Below are 19,885 nucleotides of genomic sequence, written 5' to 3'. Positions count from 1 at the left end.
CAGTATTGCTTTGGTTAGAAAACACATGCTAAAATCATAAATGTGATCAAGTTTTATCAGTGTAATGATTGTTGGATAACTATAATGTATGGCGGAATAGCACTTTTGGGAGCACTTCAACTCGGCACAGTAAAAAGTCACGCCTGATCCTCTTCCTCTCACTTCTGTCAAGAGGAAGAGGATCAGGCGTGACTTTTTACTGTGCCGAGTCGAAGTACTCCCAAAAGTGCTATTCCGCCATACATTATAGTTATCCTTTTTAAGCCGCTTAGAAAAGCGCCACGTTTTATTTTTTGTCACCATACTTGGTTGGATAACTACTCGTGTAACTGTTTTTAAATAGGGAAAACGTTGATGTGTTTGGTCACTTCTAAATTCATTGCTGTTAGACACCATTGAATATACTGGGCTAAGCTTAGTGCTATCAAAGTGTCACCGCGCGCTAGAGCGATTAAGTGCACGCACTGAGATGAGAGAGGTATGTATCAACTCGTCTTAGTTAAGGGAATAACATAGTTTAATATGAAAAAAATGGTTGAGTGTCCCTTTAAGTAATGCTTTTTAATTCGATTTTTTGCTAAGCAAAATATAGCCGCTCTGGAGTAAACAGTGATGTTATCGTCCAGCTCAGTTCAGTTCTCATAGTCAATAGCCGCTTTCCGACCGGAGGGATTTTTGCAGTTCCTAGAACCTAACGTTCATATAACCCTTTTTTTCTCGTGTTCCGACCGGACTAAGTTGGGGATTTTTTAGTTCCTCAGACCGTAGTTCCTAGAACTCTTTTAGTACCTAGTCTAGAGCGAGGACTTTTTTAGTTCCCTTTCACTAGGTCTACGTTGATTGGTTCAACTTATAAGTCACGCCGACTGTCAACACTGAACTTGCAGCGCGCTGTCTGCCATACCTGGCTGTGTGTTTTCGCAAAACATTAGCTACTACAAGAATGGACGGAATGCTGAACTCTGAAAAGTGGACTGATGCTGAGGTGCAGGCTCTGCTGGCCATGTACACCACCGAAGAGGTGCAGAAGGACCTGGAAGGATCCACAAGAAATATTAAAATCTTCGGGAAAATCTCCACGGAGCTAGCGCAAATGGGGGTTTACCACACGGCCAAGCAGTGCAGAGAGAAGGTGAAGAAGCTTAAACAAGGCTACAAGAAGATAAAGGACCACAACAACCAGAGTGGTGCAAATCGTAAAACAAGCAAGTGGTACGCCACACTGGACGCTATTCTAGGCCACCGTCCAGCATACTCTGGTAACGCCAACACGAGGGACTCCACAACCGGGTTGTTGGAGACGATCGTCGGCCCCGAGAACACTGAACCGTTGGATCAGTGTCTTCAAGGTTAGTACTCATTTTATACTAATCAGACTGTAAAGAAAGTCTGCCTTACAGGTTGAGAAATGTAAAAGATGCGCAGAATAATATAAGCCAATAATAGGTTGCTTGATTTCAATTGTTTGATAGCTAGCTTCGTCGAATCGCATATTAACACCACACGGTCCTTTAGAAATATGGGTCTAATTTAAGAGCAGGTTGTTTCTTGCCTACCTTATCCGTGTCATCTGTTATGCAGCTATAACGGGTTTTTTTTATACACTTCTGATCCTAAAATGTTTCTTTTGTTAGCTACTACACCAGAACCCGTGGCCAGTTTCCTGCTGGATCCAGTCGCACCAGAACAGAGTTTCTGTGTCTCTCCTGTTGGCACCAGTACCCCCCGTTGCCCTACACCAGGTAATTGAATTATAGGCCTATTGCACTGCATATAGAAATATGTAATCTACTAATAATAATGTAAGAGTGTAATACATAAAATAAAAACAACAAACCACAAACATATCATTTACTCCTAGCAATTTATGTACTAAGTATCTCTCTTCACACTCCCTGTCTTATCCAGCAAAGAGAAAGAGGCCTGACTCCAGTATCCTTTCAGCGGTGGAAAACCTGCTGGAGTCAGATGCTGAGCTGCGGAGGGACAGTGATTCCCGCTTTGGTGAAATTCTAGAATTTCTAAAAGACTAAGCCAAAACAGATGCTGAGGAGCGTGCAGCTTTGGTGGCAAGGGAGGAAGTGGTGAAGTGCTTCCAGACTCACTGGATGGAGAGTCTCCTATGCAGCGTCAACAGACTGGCACCCAGGCAGGAGGGCCTGTAGTCAACACTTTACTTTTTTAAAGATGTGTGTGGTTTCTGCACTTGTAAATAATTTTGCCGCACATATATATACTTGTAAATAGTTCATATGTACATAAGTGTGTAACCTGCGTCGCGGTGACAGTGCAACCCTCACTTACCAACAATGAGTTATGCAAATGAGCATGAAGGAAGCACACCGCTTCAAGATTTGGACCAGTGACCAGAAGACCAGACTCGCTCAAGAGACTGTGTCAACAGCAAGGGGAGAAAGAATTTGTGACAACACTCGTTGCGTTAGAAAATTTGGTATGATGTATTTAAGGAATTTAAATAATAAAGCAGTGAAATTTAAAACATCACATCACACAGGAGAAAAAAAAAAAATATATATATATATATAATGACCAGAACATCAAGGATTTGCCGTGGAACAAATAAATGTAACCTTATTATAACCCTATTTTATATTTCCTATTTAGTTTATAATTATTATTGTTTCTCTCTTTTTTAATGACCTATTTAGTTTCAAGCTAATAAATTTAATTGACCCTTATTCTATTAATATATATGTATATAATTTATTTGGTTACCCATTTATACAAATTGTTTCTACTTGGCTTATTTAATGGTAAGTATACGGTTTAAATTCGAATATAATCCTTCCAAATGATAACCCTTTGAGAATACCCTTTTCTCTCGTTCTCCAAGAAAAAAAAAATAAAGAAAAAAAATATATATAAAATCAAAATTAAATGAAATGAAATACAATAGAATTTGAAAGAAAAGAAAAATAACAGCAGAGAAAATAAAATCACAGGTCAAATTAACTGCTTAAATAGCAGTCTCAATATAATTCAGATTCCTCTTTTTTTATACACTAATTTTCAGTTCCAGTTCAAATGCCGCTCCCACGAGATCCTTCTTCCGCAATGTATCTCAGATCAACACAGTTCAATTCAGAAGACGTGTGCACAATCCTACCACTCCGTTCGTTCCTTGATTCACAAGCTCGGTCCTTCCTTATATGGGCAAATGGCTCGTCAGTTCCCGCTCGCAACGGTTTTTTTCCCGATGTGAAGCAAGCAGGGACAATTCACATACAATTCTTCAAAATCGTCCGATGTCCAGGAAATGTGCAGCATCCGACTCAGAAATGACAAAAAGTAGAAGAAAAAACAAGAAAAAGGGGAAAAGGAAAGAAAGAAAAGACCCAACCTTGCAAAGACAAGGCCAAAAATACAATTAGACATTCCTTTCAAAAATATACATCATTAGAGCAGTTAGTCTGCATATAAACAACATTCAACATTTTTTCTTTTACTGCAATTACGTCTTACTTTAGCACATATAGTTTATGTATGTGCAAAGAGCTATTTTTCCGATGACGCACTTCTGCCCGTAGAACATGTGCGTCATGATTGCGCATTAACTCATAGCTCAAATACACGACGAAATTCGTTAAAATAACCTCTATTAACCACTCAAGGTGACTTTTAACTCTGAAACATTAATTATTCAACACATACACTCTTCCCATTATAAACAAAAGGGTCAACTCTTTTACATACAACTGTGTATAACATCAGAATTTAGTAATTCAATACCATTTATCAAGCATTTTACACACACACAAAAAAATTAATTACAACACTCATCAAGAGAACTCAATTCTCGGCTATGAAGGGCAAAACTATGGAGGTATTTTTGGTGCAAAACTACTGAACGCCTGTGACGGTGAAATTTGTAGTTGTAGAGAATAGCCACACATGTGTATCAGTAAATTTGAAGTCACAGAGAGAAATGTTTTAAGAGTTGCAAACTTGTAGACTTTTTTTTATCTTCCACAAACACAACACAACAGTTACACCTTCCCAAATTCTTCATTGCAGGTGGACAAATCCTATTCTACAAATCACAAATTAAGACACTCATATGCTCACATTTTTGCTACAGTTGCTGCAGTGAATATGGTGCAAAACGCATTTACACACCTGCATAAAAAAAGGTGAAGTCACGGAGAAATTTAGCTCATCTGCAAATCAGTATGTGAATTCATCCAATGAGAGTTGCACACTTGTAGAATATTTTCTCACAAATGTCTTGTATATTTTTCTAGCACAAACACAAGTACATAACTACAGCTGCTTGAATCTGCTGCGACGAATCTCAAACACTGTTTTTCGCTTTCAAGTGACAAGTTTCGCGCGCTCTCCCTTTTGCACCAAGTGCACCGTGAAATGCATTCTAGTTCACGCTCCTCGTTTCTCAGCAGGTTTAATGGATTATTTTGAAAAAGGTAAATATAGTTTCAGCGCGAACTTAAACTACAATTGTGTATCGTTTTGTTAAATTCATAATGTTTTTATTAATTCGTCACTGACTGAATGATTGCTGGCATTCACTTCGTGTAGACCTATATGTATACAGTGTGTAGTTTTACCCTACTGATGTCGGTGTCGTTGCAATAGTAATCCTGCTCAGTACGAGAGGTGCGTTTTCAGCCAAGCACACACACCAGACATTTGGTGCGAGTGCTTGGCTGAGGAGCCACTGGTGCGAAGCTGCTATCTAATCTGCGGGATTATGACTGAACGCCTCTAATCAGAATCCCGCCTAGAAGGAACAATGTTTTTTTGAGGCTCTGCTCCACTACAAAAGCTCTGCAACAAGTGATCCGAAATCAAGAATCAAAAACTGCTGTAATAACTCTGGTTAAAATAACAACATTATGACAACAAATATTTGTTTTTTAATAATTATTTCCTATAGTATACTGACTCAAAACCTTTGATTGCGTGTGTTAATCAGTCCCTGTAACTTCCAAACAAGATTTAATGTTAGATCTGTCATTTATGTGATCAGAAGGCTACTAAATCATAGACAAATACAATCTAAAAATTATCTTCAGTTATGTAAATCTTTATGTAAAATTAGTAAAATAAGCATTAATGTGTGTAATGTAAAGTGTTGACAAAAGCTTAGGCCAAATGGATGACATTATAGCACACATTCAACACACACACGGCTATCTGATGTGTTTTCATCTGGAAGATGTATTTTTAAGAGTTTCATCTGCCATACTGTACGTCTGTCAAATGTCCCCTGTCAAATATTAAACACACATTTAGGAAACGTCTATGTTGCATTTGGTTACGAGTGAATCTGCACTTTTTATAAACAAACGTTTATCAGATGTTTGTACACAGTTAAAGCAATGCTGTCAAGAAAACGATGTTTAACCCTTGTGCATCTTATGGCATCTTGTCTTTTTTTTGTGTGATAATTTTGCCTGTGTTAATGCCAACTGCAAAAATGTTGGTACAGGTGTGTATTTGTATTGGAATTTTACTATTTCACCCCCATTTCCTTTTAAAAAATCTGTTTTGCACTTGTAACACAAAATACTTCCTCTCAGGACCTTTTGGACAAAAATGTCCACATTGAAACCCTTTAAAACTGCAATTTTTAATCCCAGGGCCATTTAACTATAAAATTATGCAATCTTTGTTAACAGGCTTTCATTCTGTTGGCAAGGCTTCAAAAGTTAAATTTTTTAAATATTTTACCAGATGGTGCCATTTTTTCAGGTTTGGCAAGCAAATACTCACTTTATTCCTGTTTTCTGCTTCGGCATATTATTGAGCTAATTGGATAAATTATGCAGTGATAATTGTGTGGGTGTTTTGGTATGGATGTCAGAGTATGTGTGTAATAAAATGTGTGTGTGTGTGTGTGTGTGTGTGTGTGTGTGTGTGTGTGTGTGTGTGTGTGTGTGTGCTTGTAATACCTGTATTTGAGAGAGAAAAACTCTACTGCAAATCACAAACCCAGGACTGCGCCCAAACTAACTCTCACTGAAAGCAGATTTTTTGAGATATCAACCTCACATCTGGAAAACACCCTGTGTAGATTTATGGCTTTGAATTTCTACCAGTTTTAGAGTTCAACATGTTTCATAAAATATATATTTTAAATAAAGTGTTCTTAAGCCCTCAGTACATCATGTTCAGTACATGTTTCTTTAAATGATTGCAACCGATTAGAAGGGTTAAAAGAGTATCTAAGAACAGGCCAATAAGGTTTGGGAGTCGCTATCAAGCACAGTCCTTTTCTGACACATGGTCACAGGAGCACATGCTGTGAGAAGAAGGCAAGATTATTTGCTTTAATAGTCTTATATGAAATGACATGAACTGTACATAACAAATATGTGTGTGTATGAAGGTGTAGAGGAATTATGAAGTTTTTTATTTTGCATGTTCAGAAATTCAGTTTTTCTTTTTGTTGCCTCAGGGCAACGTTGTGCGATAAGGAATACTTTTCAAGGATGTCTTGGACAATACCTCACAATGGCAAATAATGTGTGACAAGAAGGGAAGATTCAGGGTTCTGGGTGCACAGGAACACCCAAAGTAATGTGCAAAAAGTGTAACGTACACCTCTGTTTCACAGCAGAGAAGAACTGCTTCACTCCGAGTCAAATCTCATTACATCAAGTTCATGACACGACATGATACAAACCTATGCCTGTATCAAACAAGGGAAGGAGGGGAAATGATCAATAAATCAATAAAATGTTCCCAAATGAGCCAAGAAATGATGTGGAATAATTTTTATCATGTGCCATCAAAATGTTTGCAGAGGGTTAATATATATGAATGTCTTCAAATCAATAGTTTCCTCGTCAGTTGTTAAATAAGTGCAATGTAAATATTAATAATGACTGAATCAATAATATGTATGATTCTGCCAATAGACTCTTCAGAAATGTGTGTATAATAGCTTGGCATTTCTCAACATGAGGAAGTTGTTTGATAATGTGTTTGTGTCTGATCTACAGTCTTCAGGATAATGATTTAAATAGAGAGAGTCACTTTGCATTGTCAGCACATGCTTCAGTGCTCTGAGAGTGTTTATAGTGCTGTGAGTTTAACACTTCATGACTGAGAGCAGAACACAATCTTCATCATCACACAAGACTAAACTACAGCAATGAACACAATCAACATCTTCATCTGGACCATTGCACTGTTTATTCAAGGTTGTTACTTTTTTATATAAATATAATATGTTGTTTTGATCACTTTAATATACAAACATTGATTTCTTAAAAGATGATTAACAAACTAATTGACTTTATTTTCTCTTCTTCAGAATCCAGAGGAGTGACTCTGACTCAACCTGAAGTTAAAACTGTCCAACAGAGTCAAACAGCAACATTAGAGTGTAATATAGATGTAGGAATATACAGCAATGGTTTAGCCTGGCATCAGCAGAAACCTGGAGAAGCTCCTAAACTCCTGATTTATGGCATAAACAGCCGTAATACTGGAACTCCATCTAGATTCAGTGGCAGTGGAACAGCAAGTACTGGACGAGATTTTACTCTGACCATCAGTGGAGTCCAGACTGAAGATACAGGAGATTATTACTGTCAGAGTGTACACTATATCAGTAGTAGCTATGTGTTCACACAGTGATAAAGAGTCGTACAAAAACCTCTGTCAGTCAGACGTCACAGTGACTGCACTGATACAGCTGAGAGAAACTGCAGCTGCTGATGGAGGATCACAAACTACACAATATCAAACCTTTCACACACTTTATTATGATGCAAGTACACATATAACATAATATTATACAGACCCTTTCCAAAAAAATTTAATATCATGGAAAAGTTTATTTATTTCCATAATTCCATTCAAAACGTTAAACTTCCATAGATTATAGATTCAGGGCCCACAACTTAAACGATTTCAAGTATTTAGTTTTTTATTTGTACATAATTTGGGCTTCCAGCTCATAAAACCAACGAAAACAGGATTTCAAAAAATTAGAATATTACATGAAATCACACAGTAATTACACATTGGTCATTGAACCAGGTTTTGGTTATTTTGGCAGTGTGGGCCAGTGCAAATCCTGCTGGAAAATGAAGGAAGCATCTCCATAAAGCTTGTCTGCTGAAGGAAGCATGAAGTTCTCTGGAAATGTCCTGGTAGACGGCTGATGACTGATTTTATGAACTACATGCACACTTGAGTTTTGTTTATTAACCAATTAGTCTATAAAATGCAGGTGTTTGAAAACCGGCAAACCAATTTTTACCAGAACAATCAAACTCAAAACTGCCCAAATCTGGCAGCACTGGCTTCATGTCATCACTGTTTCCAAATGTCACTGGTTCGTCACTAGGGGGCGATGATCTCTGTTAACCCATGAACCACTGTCGATTTCATTTTACCTGATCTCAGATCAGTTTTTTAAATATTAATATTTATTGACACATTTTTATAATAAAAAATGAGTTGTACTTAAAAGTGTCTAATTGGTCTGATGGGTTAAAAATAACCCAACTTGGGTTGTTTTATAACCCAACCGCTGGATCAATATTGCACCAGACCAGCAGTAGTTAATTTGACCCAGCAAGATGGGTTGCTCATTTTTAACCCAACAGATGAGTTAAATATTCTACCCAAATGCTGGGTCAAATTAAATACAATTCTGGGTTGATTCAACTACATATTTGTTATAAAGTGTACCCAAATGCTGGGTAAAATTAACCCATATGCCAGAGTAATTCTAACACATTACAGTACAATTTAAGAAAATAAATTGCAATAGAATACCCATAGCTATACAACTGTTAAACTACAAACCTAGAACAGAATACATGCTAGATGTATGCATATATTATGCAATAAACACTTAAACAATACAAAAACAAAACAACATAATGGAATCTTTGAAAAAATGTATTATATTGCATTAATTAATATCAACAATATAGTGGAACTGGTGCAGTTAATTTCACTCAAGTAGGAAAACATTCAGAGCAAAACAACAATTGCGAATGAACTGGCTGAACATTCAACAGGCCAACAGTCAACAGGTCTATAGTGAACAAATTCATGAAATTCAAATTCCTATTAAAAAGCTGCTATTAAGAGCCATTAGCTCTATTAAATACTCAGAAATAAATACAATGTGTGGAAAACTGAAGAATTGAGCCTCTCATGTCTACACTGATCTTACAAGTCCTCTAAATGTTTGAGGAACTTCAGCCTAGGGCCAGCTCTTGGGATCAACTGGTCTAAAAGAAGAAAACGTCTCAGGTTACTATTGTAAGACGCTGTACTACTGTACTACTGTACTATTGAGACGCTGCATTGATACTCGACCCTTTGGGGAATGCCTTCGGCATGACGCGTCTGAAGTCTGTAATGGAACTACTCCAATCTTGATTGGTCCTGTGTCTTTCGTCACTCGTGACGTCGCATGTGACGGTGATCCGGAAGCTATAAAAGGACACTGGCACATAGCCGCGTCAGCTTTCTGTCTTCAGCAAGCGTTCTGTGTGACTGTATTGTCTTATTTGGTGTTGTTTGTCTATCTCAATATATATGGCGAATATACTGCCGTGCAAAGGCAAAAGACCGTAACTTCGTTTTTGGTCGAAAATGAGTTATTTATATTTTTGGCACATTCACGACCTTCTTTATCATGTGGATAAGTATCTTGAATAAATTCCGTTTATTTTTCGAGAAAATAATGATTTGTCTTAACAGTAACTTCCAAAAGCCCATGAGAAACCAAGGCAGAACACCGTAACATCAGTTACCGCTCTTTGGCTTTGTTTTGGAACGCTCAAATTACGAGTTACGGTGCTCTGCCTTTGTTTAGCCGCACGTCAATATGAAGTTACGGTGCCGGTGATTAATCAAATAATGCTACCTACCAGATTGTAAGGTTATCTGCCTTTGTTTTAATGTCCATTAAAATTAAAATTACGGTGTATCCTGTGTACTTTGTACAGCTGCCATCAGTCGCTCTAACTTCTGATGTCCTCAGAGCGGTCAGAACATTTAGTATGGTCTGCTCCATCGACAAACGTGCGATTACGATCGCGAATGATTATGCAGAGTTGACAGAAAAACGCTACACATTGCCGTATCAGATGAATACAACCATGAATTAAAGCTCGCAAACTAGCTGGCAGAGTGCCAAAACTTCGCCTTCAGCCCCGCCCTAAACGCGGTCGAGTCAACGCTGGACTAATAGGAGGTATTTTGTCATGTCAAATGTATTAAAAATGCCTTCAGAATGCAACCAAAGCACAGGATAGCAATAAGTAGATGGCTATAAATAATTGTAAATCATACAAAATAAATGCCATGATCACTAGATTTTATACAGGTGTGTACTATAATGATTTTGTTAATGGTGATCAGCAACTAAATATTGATAATGTGGAAGTTACTGCCTTTTGCCTTGGTATGACCTCTCACTTTTTGCTGACAATACAAAGGCAGAGTACAGTAACTTTAAAATAGTGGTCAAAAGTCAAGTTTGAGCTCAAGATTTTTTTATGTATATAATTTCCATTACTAAAACATCTATTTGCCAAATTTCCAGTGTCCTACCTATAATTAATTAAGCGGGACAACTAAAAATCTTTAAAGTCATTTTTCTCAGTTCCACACTCTAGCGACTTAAGGTCTTTTGCCTTTGTAGGGCAGTATAGAGAAACGACTCAGACGGTGTGCGTCCCCTTGCCCAAGCTATTTGAGCGAGGATGACACACACTCGTTGTGTGTTGTTTGTCTGGGAGTGGAGCATGCACGTTCAGTGCTCGAGGGCGCTGTCTATGCAAACTGTTTTCAGTTACCTATGAAAAAGCTCCGCTCCCGTTTGAGTCTGTTCGATCAATTAGATCAGGCTCGCGTTCCCAGTGCATCAGGTCCCGCGTCTGTCGAGGCATCGCTCCGCTTGTATGCATGGGATTCGCACGTGGGGCTGGCATATAATACTGAGATGGTTGCGACCCTTTCTCAGTGTTTATTAACCAGCTCCACTGGTCTCGCGCTGCGGCTTCTTCCGACCGTGTTAAAGACCCGGCCTTTGATTTATCTGGCTCCGAGGAGTTAGATATTCTCAACACCGAATCACGTGGATATGGAGATTCGCCACCCCATATTCCCGTTATTGAGGAGTTGCTGGAGGTTGTAACCAGGGCAGTGGTTAAATTAAATGTTGAATGGTCATAAATGGCTAACGTTAGCTACGTTGTTAGCCAAACCAACCAACTAGCCGTGACAATATAAAGATACTACTTTAATAGGTAACGCAACACAGACAGTGTGAATTAGACATGTAGTGTACACCAACCTTTTATTATTTATTTGCCTCGCTGGATGACCAGTCAGGTTCTCTGCTGTGACGAGCGCTCGGTGTGTGGACTCTGCTGATAAACAACCCACGTGCTGGGTCAACCGATGTATGTTGGGTTGGTGGATTTTGAATCAACGCATGAGTTGAACAAAATAACCCAAATTCCATATAAATAACCCATAAAAACATTTAACCCAGCGGTTGGGTAGATGAAATAACCCAGCTGTTTTTAGTGTGCAAGCTCTCCATAAAACAAAACAAAAACAAGCCCTAATTTAATAAACTAACACATATTATAAACACATTTCATATTCACTGGTATTAGATGATTTGGTAATTGCATTGAATAGATTAGACTTTACATTAAAACATTTGCATTTGGTGTGTAAAAGGTGTTTTTATGCTGAGTTTCCGCTGTTCTGACCAACGTGTGGCGTTTCCAGAGCTTCAATACAGTGAATCATTATGCAAATCAGTTGGTTCAATGGTTTCTAAAAGCTTTGTTTCTCCATCACTAGAGCAACATGATTCTGGTTCACTCTTGAGTTGATAACAGCAGGCCAGATAGCAAACTTTGCCTGGCCCACCTCCACTTCTGGCTGGGTCCCCGGCCCAAAACTGGCCCAACACACTGAACATGGACACACAGAGCTTCCTCTGGCCCAGATGTGGCCCACACCCTGTAAAGTGACTCTTATTGACTGATATGGCCCAGGTCTGGCCCAGGCACTGTAAGACAGATCTGGCTGAGAGTCGGCTGGGCAGAAACTGGCAGTGAAACACACATTCAACCAAGGGTTTTTATTATAAAATTAACAAATACACTTTAATATAAACATGTATGAACAATGAACAAATACACTATGATATTAACATTTATTAACAACACACTGATTCTTCATTTGTGATCATGTATTAGTTATGATTTTCATAACATTTTCATATATATTTACACCATTGTCTATAAATGTAATGATTATGTAACAATTAGTGACAGAACGGCTGATTCTTGATTTTATTTTTTAATTTTTTATATTTTTATATAATAAAGTTTTTAATCTCCTATAAATGATCAGTTTGTCTGCGCTGCTTCACTAAAGCAGAAGTGAAAGTGTTCCAGTCCAGATCATGTAACCAATCAGAGAGTGAGACTGAAAAGCCCATTTGCATTGTCAGGGTGGAGTGATTGTGATCCTCTCAGAATAGAGCAGCTCTGTCTCCAGAGACCATGTTCAAACCCCAAGAGCTTTATTTGACATTTACTGCTACATCAACCTTCTGAAAAGCACCTGCATCTTCATCTGTTAGTTGAATGATGTTGTCAGACACAAAGTGAACTTGTTGAGAAGCTTTATTGAATGTTGCAGCAAACACAGCAGATTGAAAGATCACACACACACACACACACACACACTCAGTTTCAGTATTGAGTTGTAAATCACTCCAGCTGCAGCACTAGACTCATGTGAATCCTGCCTGACACAGGACACTCAGATACGGCTCATCTTCAGGAGAGAAACATCAGCACTCAGAGCTCTTGTGGAACGAGACCTCATGAGGAGCTCCATCATGTGTTACTCTGCAGACGTACAGCTCTCCCTCTTCCCAGCGTGCTTTGCTGAGGGTCAGGACGCTACTGCGGCTGTAGCGGCCGTCCTGCTGGCTCTCTGCGCTGGTCAGAACCCCCTCGGTGACCTCTGACCCGTCCAGTGTCCAGCTCAGCAGCGCCCCCTGTGGAGAGTAAGAGCTGAGCAGGCAGAGCAGTGCGGCTGAGTCTCCAGAGATCTGCAGAGAAGAGGGCGGCAGCAGAGACACTGAGGGCTTCACTGTGGGACCAGCTGCAGGAGACAAACACAACACATTCACACACACACACACACACACACACACACACACACACACACACACACACACACACACACACACACACACACACACACACAACACAACTGCAACTCATCCGGACCTTTCTTTTAACCCCTCCCATGATTCCATGCGACCTTCAAGTTAGGAGATATAGACACTTCCGGTTTAAATTTGGAGTGTCAATATTTCATAAACCTTACATAGCACACACATGGGAGTAGCCTCTTTGAAAAGGTGAGAAGAAACCCATTCGAATGGTATCAAGTTTATGTCGCTGGCTGCTTCCTGGGCGGAGCTATAAGATCAATTCCGGGTCAATTTTGTGTGTCAATATCTCAGGACCCCTACATACCACAGCCATAAGAGTAGACTCTTTGGAAAGGTCTGAGAAAACCCATTCGAATGATGCCTGGTTTATGTCGCTGGCCCCTTCCTGGGCGGAGCTATGGGACAAAATATATTCATGTTTCAAAAATGTATCTCGGTCTAGGAAGGTCGCAGCGACACAAACGAGGTGTCATCGGAAAGCACTCTCAGAGACCTTTCCAATGACACCAATCACGAGTCAACCTTCCTAGACCGAGATAGTTTTTGTATACACAAATATATTAGGCCCCATAGCTCCGCCCCCAAAGCTCAGAATGACATGTACATAGTCTCATCTTAAAGGCATCATCCGGACCTTTCTTTTAACCCCTCCCATGATTCATTCTGTCTTTCTAGTTAGGAGATATGGCCACTTCCGGTTTCAATTTCGAGTGTCAATATCTAATGAACCAAACATACCACCGACATGGGAGTACACTTATTGGAAAGCTGAGAACTAACCCTTTAGAATGGTACAACATCCCTCCCCATTTATCCGGACTTGGGACCGGCACTGACAGTACACTGATTTGTGTAATGTCAGAGGTTGGGTTACTGTTATTTTTTATTTAATTTTTTTTTGTCATTTTTTTTTTTTTTTTTTACAAAAAATACAACCCCTAACGCTATACTATATTAAACCTAACCCTAACTTACATAAAAAAACACCCAACACAGCTATCACTGTAAAAAAAAAAAAACAAGTTACCACTCTCTTATATATAAAAATACTTAGCCTAACCCTAACCAACACCAAACCTACAAATGAACCCTAATTACTAACTAACATCTATACTTTACACTAATTCTATTATAATTACTAATCTAAAACTAACACTAACCCTATAGATATAACATAAATAACATAAATAGAAAAATAAATGGATGACTACTTCATCATAACATTCCGTTTCCTGCAGAACGCATTGAACGTGTGGAACGCAATGCTCCGGGACTGGCACTGGCACATGTATTCGGCATATGCCTCTTTGTGGCTAATGTCTGGATTCACATTCACCAATGCCAGCTCCATGCTACTCCAGCGGATGGAGCAGTTCACTGGGAGAGCACGTGGAAGAAGCTTCCTCACATTCTCCTCATGACTCCTGAAGTCATCCTCTGCACCCTCCTCTGCCACCGGCTCAGACACGGTGCTCTCTGGCACACTACTCTTTGTTGGTGGACGAGTAGCTGAGACGCGTACATTATATGGTATGGTCTCATGTAGGGACCAGTGTTTGATGCCATACACCCGTGGCAACAAAAACTGTGACAGCACCTGTAATGTCCTAAGCCTTGCTTGGGACAGAGGAAGATCCTCCAGAAGGACCCTCAGTTTGTCAAATCTGATGAAATCCCCATTCTGGAGGATCCCAATGCAGCTTACGAAGCACATCACATCAATAAGGTCCTGGCCCTGGAGAGCTTCTGGCAGCCTCAGAAGCACCTCCTTCACCCAGGGCATACCATGCTTTCTCCAATTCGAGACGTCTCCCACCAGGCTCACTGCCCTAGCCTCCACGGATGGTTCTTCGTTAATTTTCGTGGATTTCCCAGAAGTCCTTAAAGTTCCACGACACTTTTTTATTATTGTTCACACTGTAGAACTTTAAGGCTGGGAAATAGCGAAGGCAGTGTCCTCGCAATCCTGTCATCAAGCAACTCTTTACATTATGTCCTGCTTGAGACACCATATCCTTGGCCCTGCTGAATGTGTGGGGATACACAAACGAGGCCTCGCCTCCAGGGTCTCACTTAGACCCTGGATAGACATGGACCCCTTTAGTGTCCCCGGGCAGATACTGTTTCGCAGGGCCGCAATGGGGATTCTGTCATTGCGATCATATAAATCACACAGTAACAGCATGGCCAGCTCTGCCCCAACCACACTCATGCCAGCATTCACAGCGTCTGAAAATTTGAACAATCGTTCAATGCGACTTTGCTGTGTCTCATTAGATGTCCAGTGCCTCAAAGGAGGTGGAACGAGACCAGCACTGGTCTTAATAGAGAGAGCTGAGAACAAACTCCCTCTATTCCCCACCACCTCCTGCACACCATACTGAGACCAAAATACGTGGATCCTTGGGTCTTTTGAGTGGACCGTACAGGCAGTGTGCACAGACACACACATAATACACTCAGGATCCACCAATGCACCCAAATCCAACAGGTCGTCATCTTTCTGTCCAAACTTGGACAGTGTCAATATCAGCTGGACGTTGAACCCCTCACTTATCTGGTTAATGCACTTTTGCAGTAACCTGAACAAGAAGCCCTGGTCCCCAGCAAGGATGTTAAAGCGGGACAGGTCATGCAAATTCACCTTCATTATGGACGGGCGATCCATATTGCGAGGAGCCATTGCACGCAGTGCGGACTTGAACTCCTGTAAAACTGTATTTAAGATTTCAGCAGTCTTACATCGACTAGGTGGTTGGACACAACACAACTGCACATTCACAGCAGAGTGAGCCACAGTGTGGAAATACGTTTAGAATTCCTTTTTATTAAAAGAAATAATGCAATTCTAATAATAATATCATTGTTTTAGATTAAATAATTATACAACAATATCAGTAACACTTTATTAAAAGCCTTCATACATATTGCATTATAAAAGTCTATGCATGTATGATCTAATGAATACATTGTAATATTATCTATTCATTGTTACACCTTTAGAAATTATAATACATTAAAACTCATGACAAACAACCAATTCTAGATGTAACAAGGAATTTGTAAATATAATGCATTTTAACTTTGGTTACAATAATTTATGAAAAAAAATATAAAGTGTTATTATCTACAGTCATTATTAATAATAAATGTTGTTCTTGTTTCAACTATAAAACACTTTCTGAAAATCTCCTCAGAAAGATCCTCAGCTCTTCTCAACACTCACTCATTCAGATTTGACTAAATGCTTTCTGATATAACACTGTTTAAAGAAATATATTTGATGAGCTGTGACCTCTGAGGTGACCTTTGACCTCTTTGATCATGGATGATGTTGTGGAGTTTCTCATAATGATGCTTCTGTTCTTCATATGCAGATCAATCATCATGATTCACAGAAAAACCTGCAGCTTCAGACTTCAATCTTCAGTGAAAATCTCTTCAAATAATGAGTTTATTGAATATTAGAGCCAAAGTCAATAGAAAGTGTCAACAATGAAAATATAAAAGGTATTTTGCATGTTCTACACCAGGGGTCACCAACTACATTTGTCGGAGGGCCAGAATTTTACTGGACACTCACCTTGGGGGCCGGACCCCCAAAAAATTGAAATAAAAATATAATTTTGGCATAAAATTATAACTTAATGTTTATTATTTGTTTATATTTTTTCATTTCATTACAAAACTGAAGGCATTTTTAGCCTTTATGAGTCAGGCTCCTATCACTTGTACCACAGTCAACCACCAGGAGTGATAGAGATACTTTGTCTCAATTCAAGTAAACTTTATTTATAGAGCACTTGAAAAACAAACAGATGAAACAAAGTATCGATATAGGGCTGTCGTCAGGGCTTCAGCGCTAATACAGTTTCAGTTAGTGGAAGGAAAAGGCCTCTTAACACAGGTAGGCTAAAATGGCACTCTCAAAGGCCATGAAACGAAAAGTTGACGCGGAAAACAGATCCTTTAATGACGAATGGACTGAAAAGTACGCATTTATCATGCCAACCTTCAGAAATGCGTTACCTGTGTGCCTCATTTGCAACGAAACTGTTGCTGTTGCAAAAGAATATAATCTGCGCCGTCACCACAACACTAAACACACAAATTTCAAGGATTCATATCCTGAGCAGTCAGAGGCCCGAAAGAGAAAAATTGCCACATTGAAATCTGCGTACTCCCGTGCAAGTGGCATTATTACTCGAGCTTTAACTGATCAAGAGAGAGCAACGTGTGCATCAATGCAGGCTGCCTGGGTGCTTTGCAAACATAATCGACCTTTCACAGAAAGTGAGGTTTTCAAGGAGTGCATGGTCACAGTTCTGGAGGAACTTGCCCCCGACAAATCCATGGACAGAATTATTGCAGCTGTCAAACAAATACCTCTCTCTGCTTCAACTGCCGCGCGTCGTGTACACGTCTTGGCAGAGCATGTCCAGCAAGTTGTCATTGAAGGGATCAAGGAAGCCAAATACATTTCGTTGGCCATTGATGAGTCCACGGACAATACGGATATCTCACAGTTGTGCGTTTTTGTCAGATTCTTTGATGGCAAAGATTTCCGAGAGGAGCTGCTGGCATTGCTTCCGCTGGAGGACAACACCACTGCTGACATCATCTTCGGAAAACTGGAGGATTTTTTTAAAAGTCATGGATTGTCCTTTGATAAAATCAACCTGATAGTGACAGATGGAGCACCTGCTATGATTGGCAAAAACAAGGGTCTGGTGAGCAGAATAAAGACTGTCGCTCCTAAAACTAACGCGCTTCACTGCATTATCCATCAAAGTGTGCTGTGCGCAAAGCTAAGTGGGGAGCTCAAAGAGGTGATGGAGAAAACAATGAAAATTATCAACCACATCAGAGGAACCTCAAGCACACAGCATCGCCTGTTCCGCAAATTTGTGCTCGAAGCCGAGGCTTCTCATGATGACCTGTTACTCCACAATGACGTGCGCTGGCTCAGTAAGGGCAAAGCACTGGAGCGCTTCGTTGAACTCAGTGCCCAGGTAGTGGAGTTTTTGAAACAAAGCAAAGCAAAAGCGGCAGCTGACCATCTCCGCACCATGCAGGACAGCGAATATATGTCCAACGTTGCATTTTTGACAGACATTTTCTCGCATTTGAATGCACTTAATCTCCAGCTGCAAGGAAAAGAGAAATCAGTGGTGGATCTGGTGGAAAAACTCGATGCGTTTGGGAACAAACTTGACCTTTTTAACGCAGATTTGTTGTCGGGGAGGCTGTTGCATTTCAGCACACTGAAGAAGGTGGGACAAAGCCACGTAACAGACAGGATGAAGAAATTCATCACACAATTAAAAGACAACTTCTCCTCCAGGTTCGATGACTTTTTAATTCCCAGGGATGTCATTGGATTTGTGCGTGATCCTTTCAGCATCAACCCAAGTGGAGAATTCTCCACAAACGCAGTGAAAATGATGTCTTTGGACGAAGCGGCCATTCAGAGCGAGCTGGCTGAAATCCAGGCCGCAGGGCACCTGAAGGCTGCTCTCCGTGGTGCTGAAAACCTGGGCGCATTTTGGTTGTCCTGTCCCGAGGAGTATGGTACATTGAAGACGCTGGCTATGTATGTGCTCACCATGTTCGGTTCGACGTACACCTGTGAGGCTGCGTTCTCCAAAATGAACAACATAAAAACACATGAGAGGAACCGGCAGTCACACCAGTCCTTGGATGACTCTTTGCGCATAAGTCTGACAGCGGCCAAGCCTGATGTAAAAAAGTTGGTGTCAGAGGGGAAATGTAATTTTAGCCATTGAGCAGTGTGAGTAACCTATTTCAGCCTTGTGATTTGAAATCGCTATAGCCCACTTAACGTTTTATTTGATGTGCAAACATTATTTGTATCCTGTTTTTGTTCGGATACCAGGTTAGTATTTATTTACCATGCTATTTTAAGTTATGCCAGCCAGTTGGTTTTCTCTCCTTTTTTTGTACGGAGAAGTCTGGTTTGAAGTTTGTTGAGACTTTGAAATAAAAACCAAACGTTAAGTAGGGGGCATAAGGAAAAGTTATGTGTGGAAAATAACAAGAACTGTGTGAAACAATAAATGTAAAAAAAAAAAAAAGTGGAGCGAGTTTGTCCTCATTTCGGAATAAAGCCTAAATAGAGTCATAATTGGTGGGGATTACTGATAGTTAAGAGTCTCAGTCGTTGTTGCTATTTTCAGTTGCTTTAATAGTGTGGACCACATGATATATTCTCCTCTTTTTTTTTTCTCCTCACAATTTTCGAATCCAGTCGCGGGCCGGATTGAACGGTTCGGCGGGCCAGATTCGGCCCGCGGGCCGCCAGTTGATGATCACTGTTCTACACAGTCAAGCATGTTTTCATATTCAAGGTCTGTTCTAAAAGTATCAGGACTGGTTCTGAATCTCCACACAAGATCATGAAACGTGAACAAGCTCTAATATGTCTCCATCTTTAACAGCCTGTTTCTTCTCCATTTGATGATTTCAGACACACATGAGACTTCATGATAGATGGAGTGACACCATGAACTCTGATTAGAGATTCACAATCAGTCCTGATACTTTCTGAACAGACTCATGATTCATGATCTTACTTTAGTGATGGCGGTTCATCTAGTGGAAGTGTAGCAGTGATGATGGTCACATGACTGAATA

At 39.9% G+C, this 19,885-nt stretch overlaps 2 protein-coding genes across 2 annotated transcripts in view; both read left to right on the top strand.

Annotated features, from left to right (window-relative positions):
- The window catches only part of LOC311283110 (uncharacterized protein), a 790,474-nt gene that overhangs the window by 122,204 nt on the left and 648,385 nt on the right, over positions 1-19,885 (top strand). The window lies entirely within an intron of this gene.
- LOC311282559 (uncharacterized protein) lies at positions 921-2,419 on the top strand. Its single transcript, XM_084396373.1, has 3 exons — positions 921-1,349; positions 1,635-1,742; positions 1,909-2,419. Exons 1-3 carry the CDS (start codon positions 944-946, stop codon positions 2,031-2,033), a joined length of 639 nt encoding a protein of 212 aa, XP_084252499.1. The 5' UTR covers positions 921-943; the 3' UTR covers positions 2,034-2,419.

This window comes from Rutilus rutilus, assembly GCF_951802725.1.
Source record: "Rutilus rutilus genome assembly, chromosome: 23".
NCBI lineage: Eukaryota > Metazoa > Chordata > Actinopteri > Cypriniformes > Leuciscidae > Rutilus > Rutilus rutilus.
The sequence above is the reverse complement of the archived record's forward strand: the minus strand, read 5'-3'. Positions and strand labels throughout refer to the sequence as shown.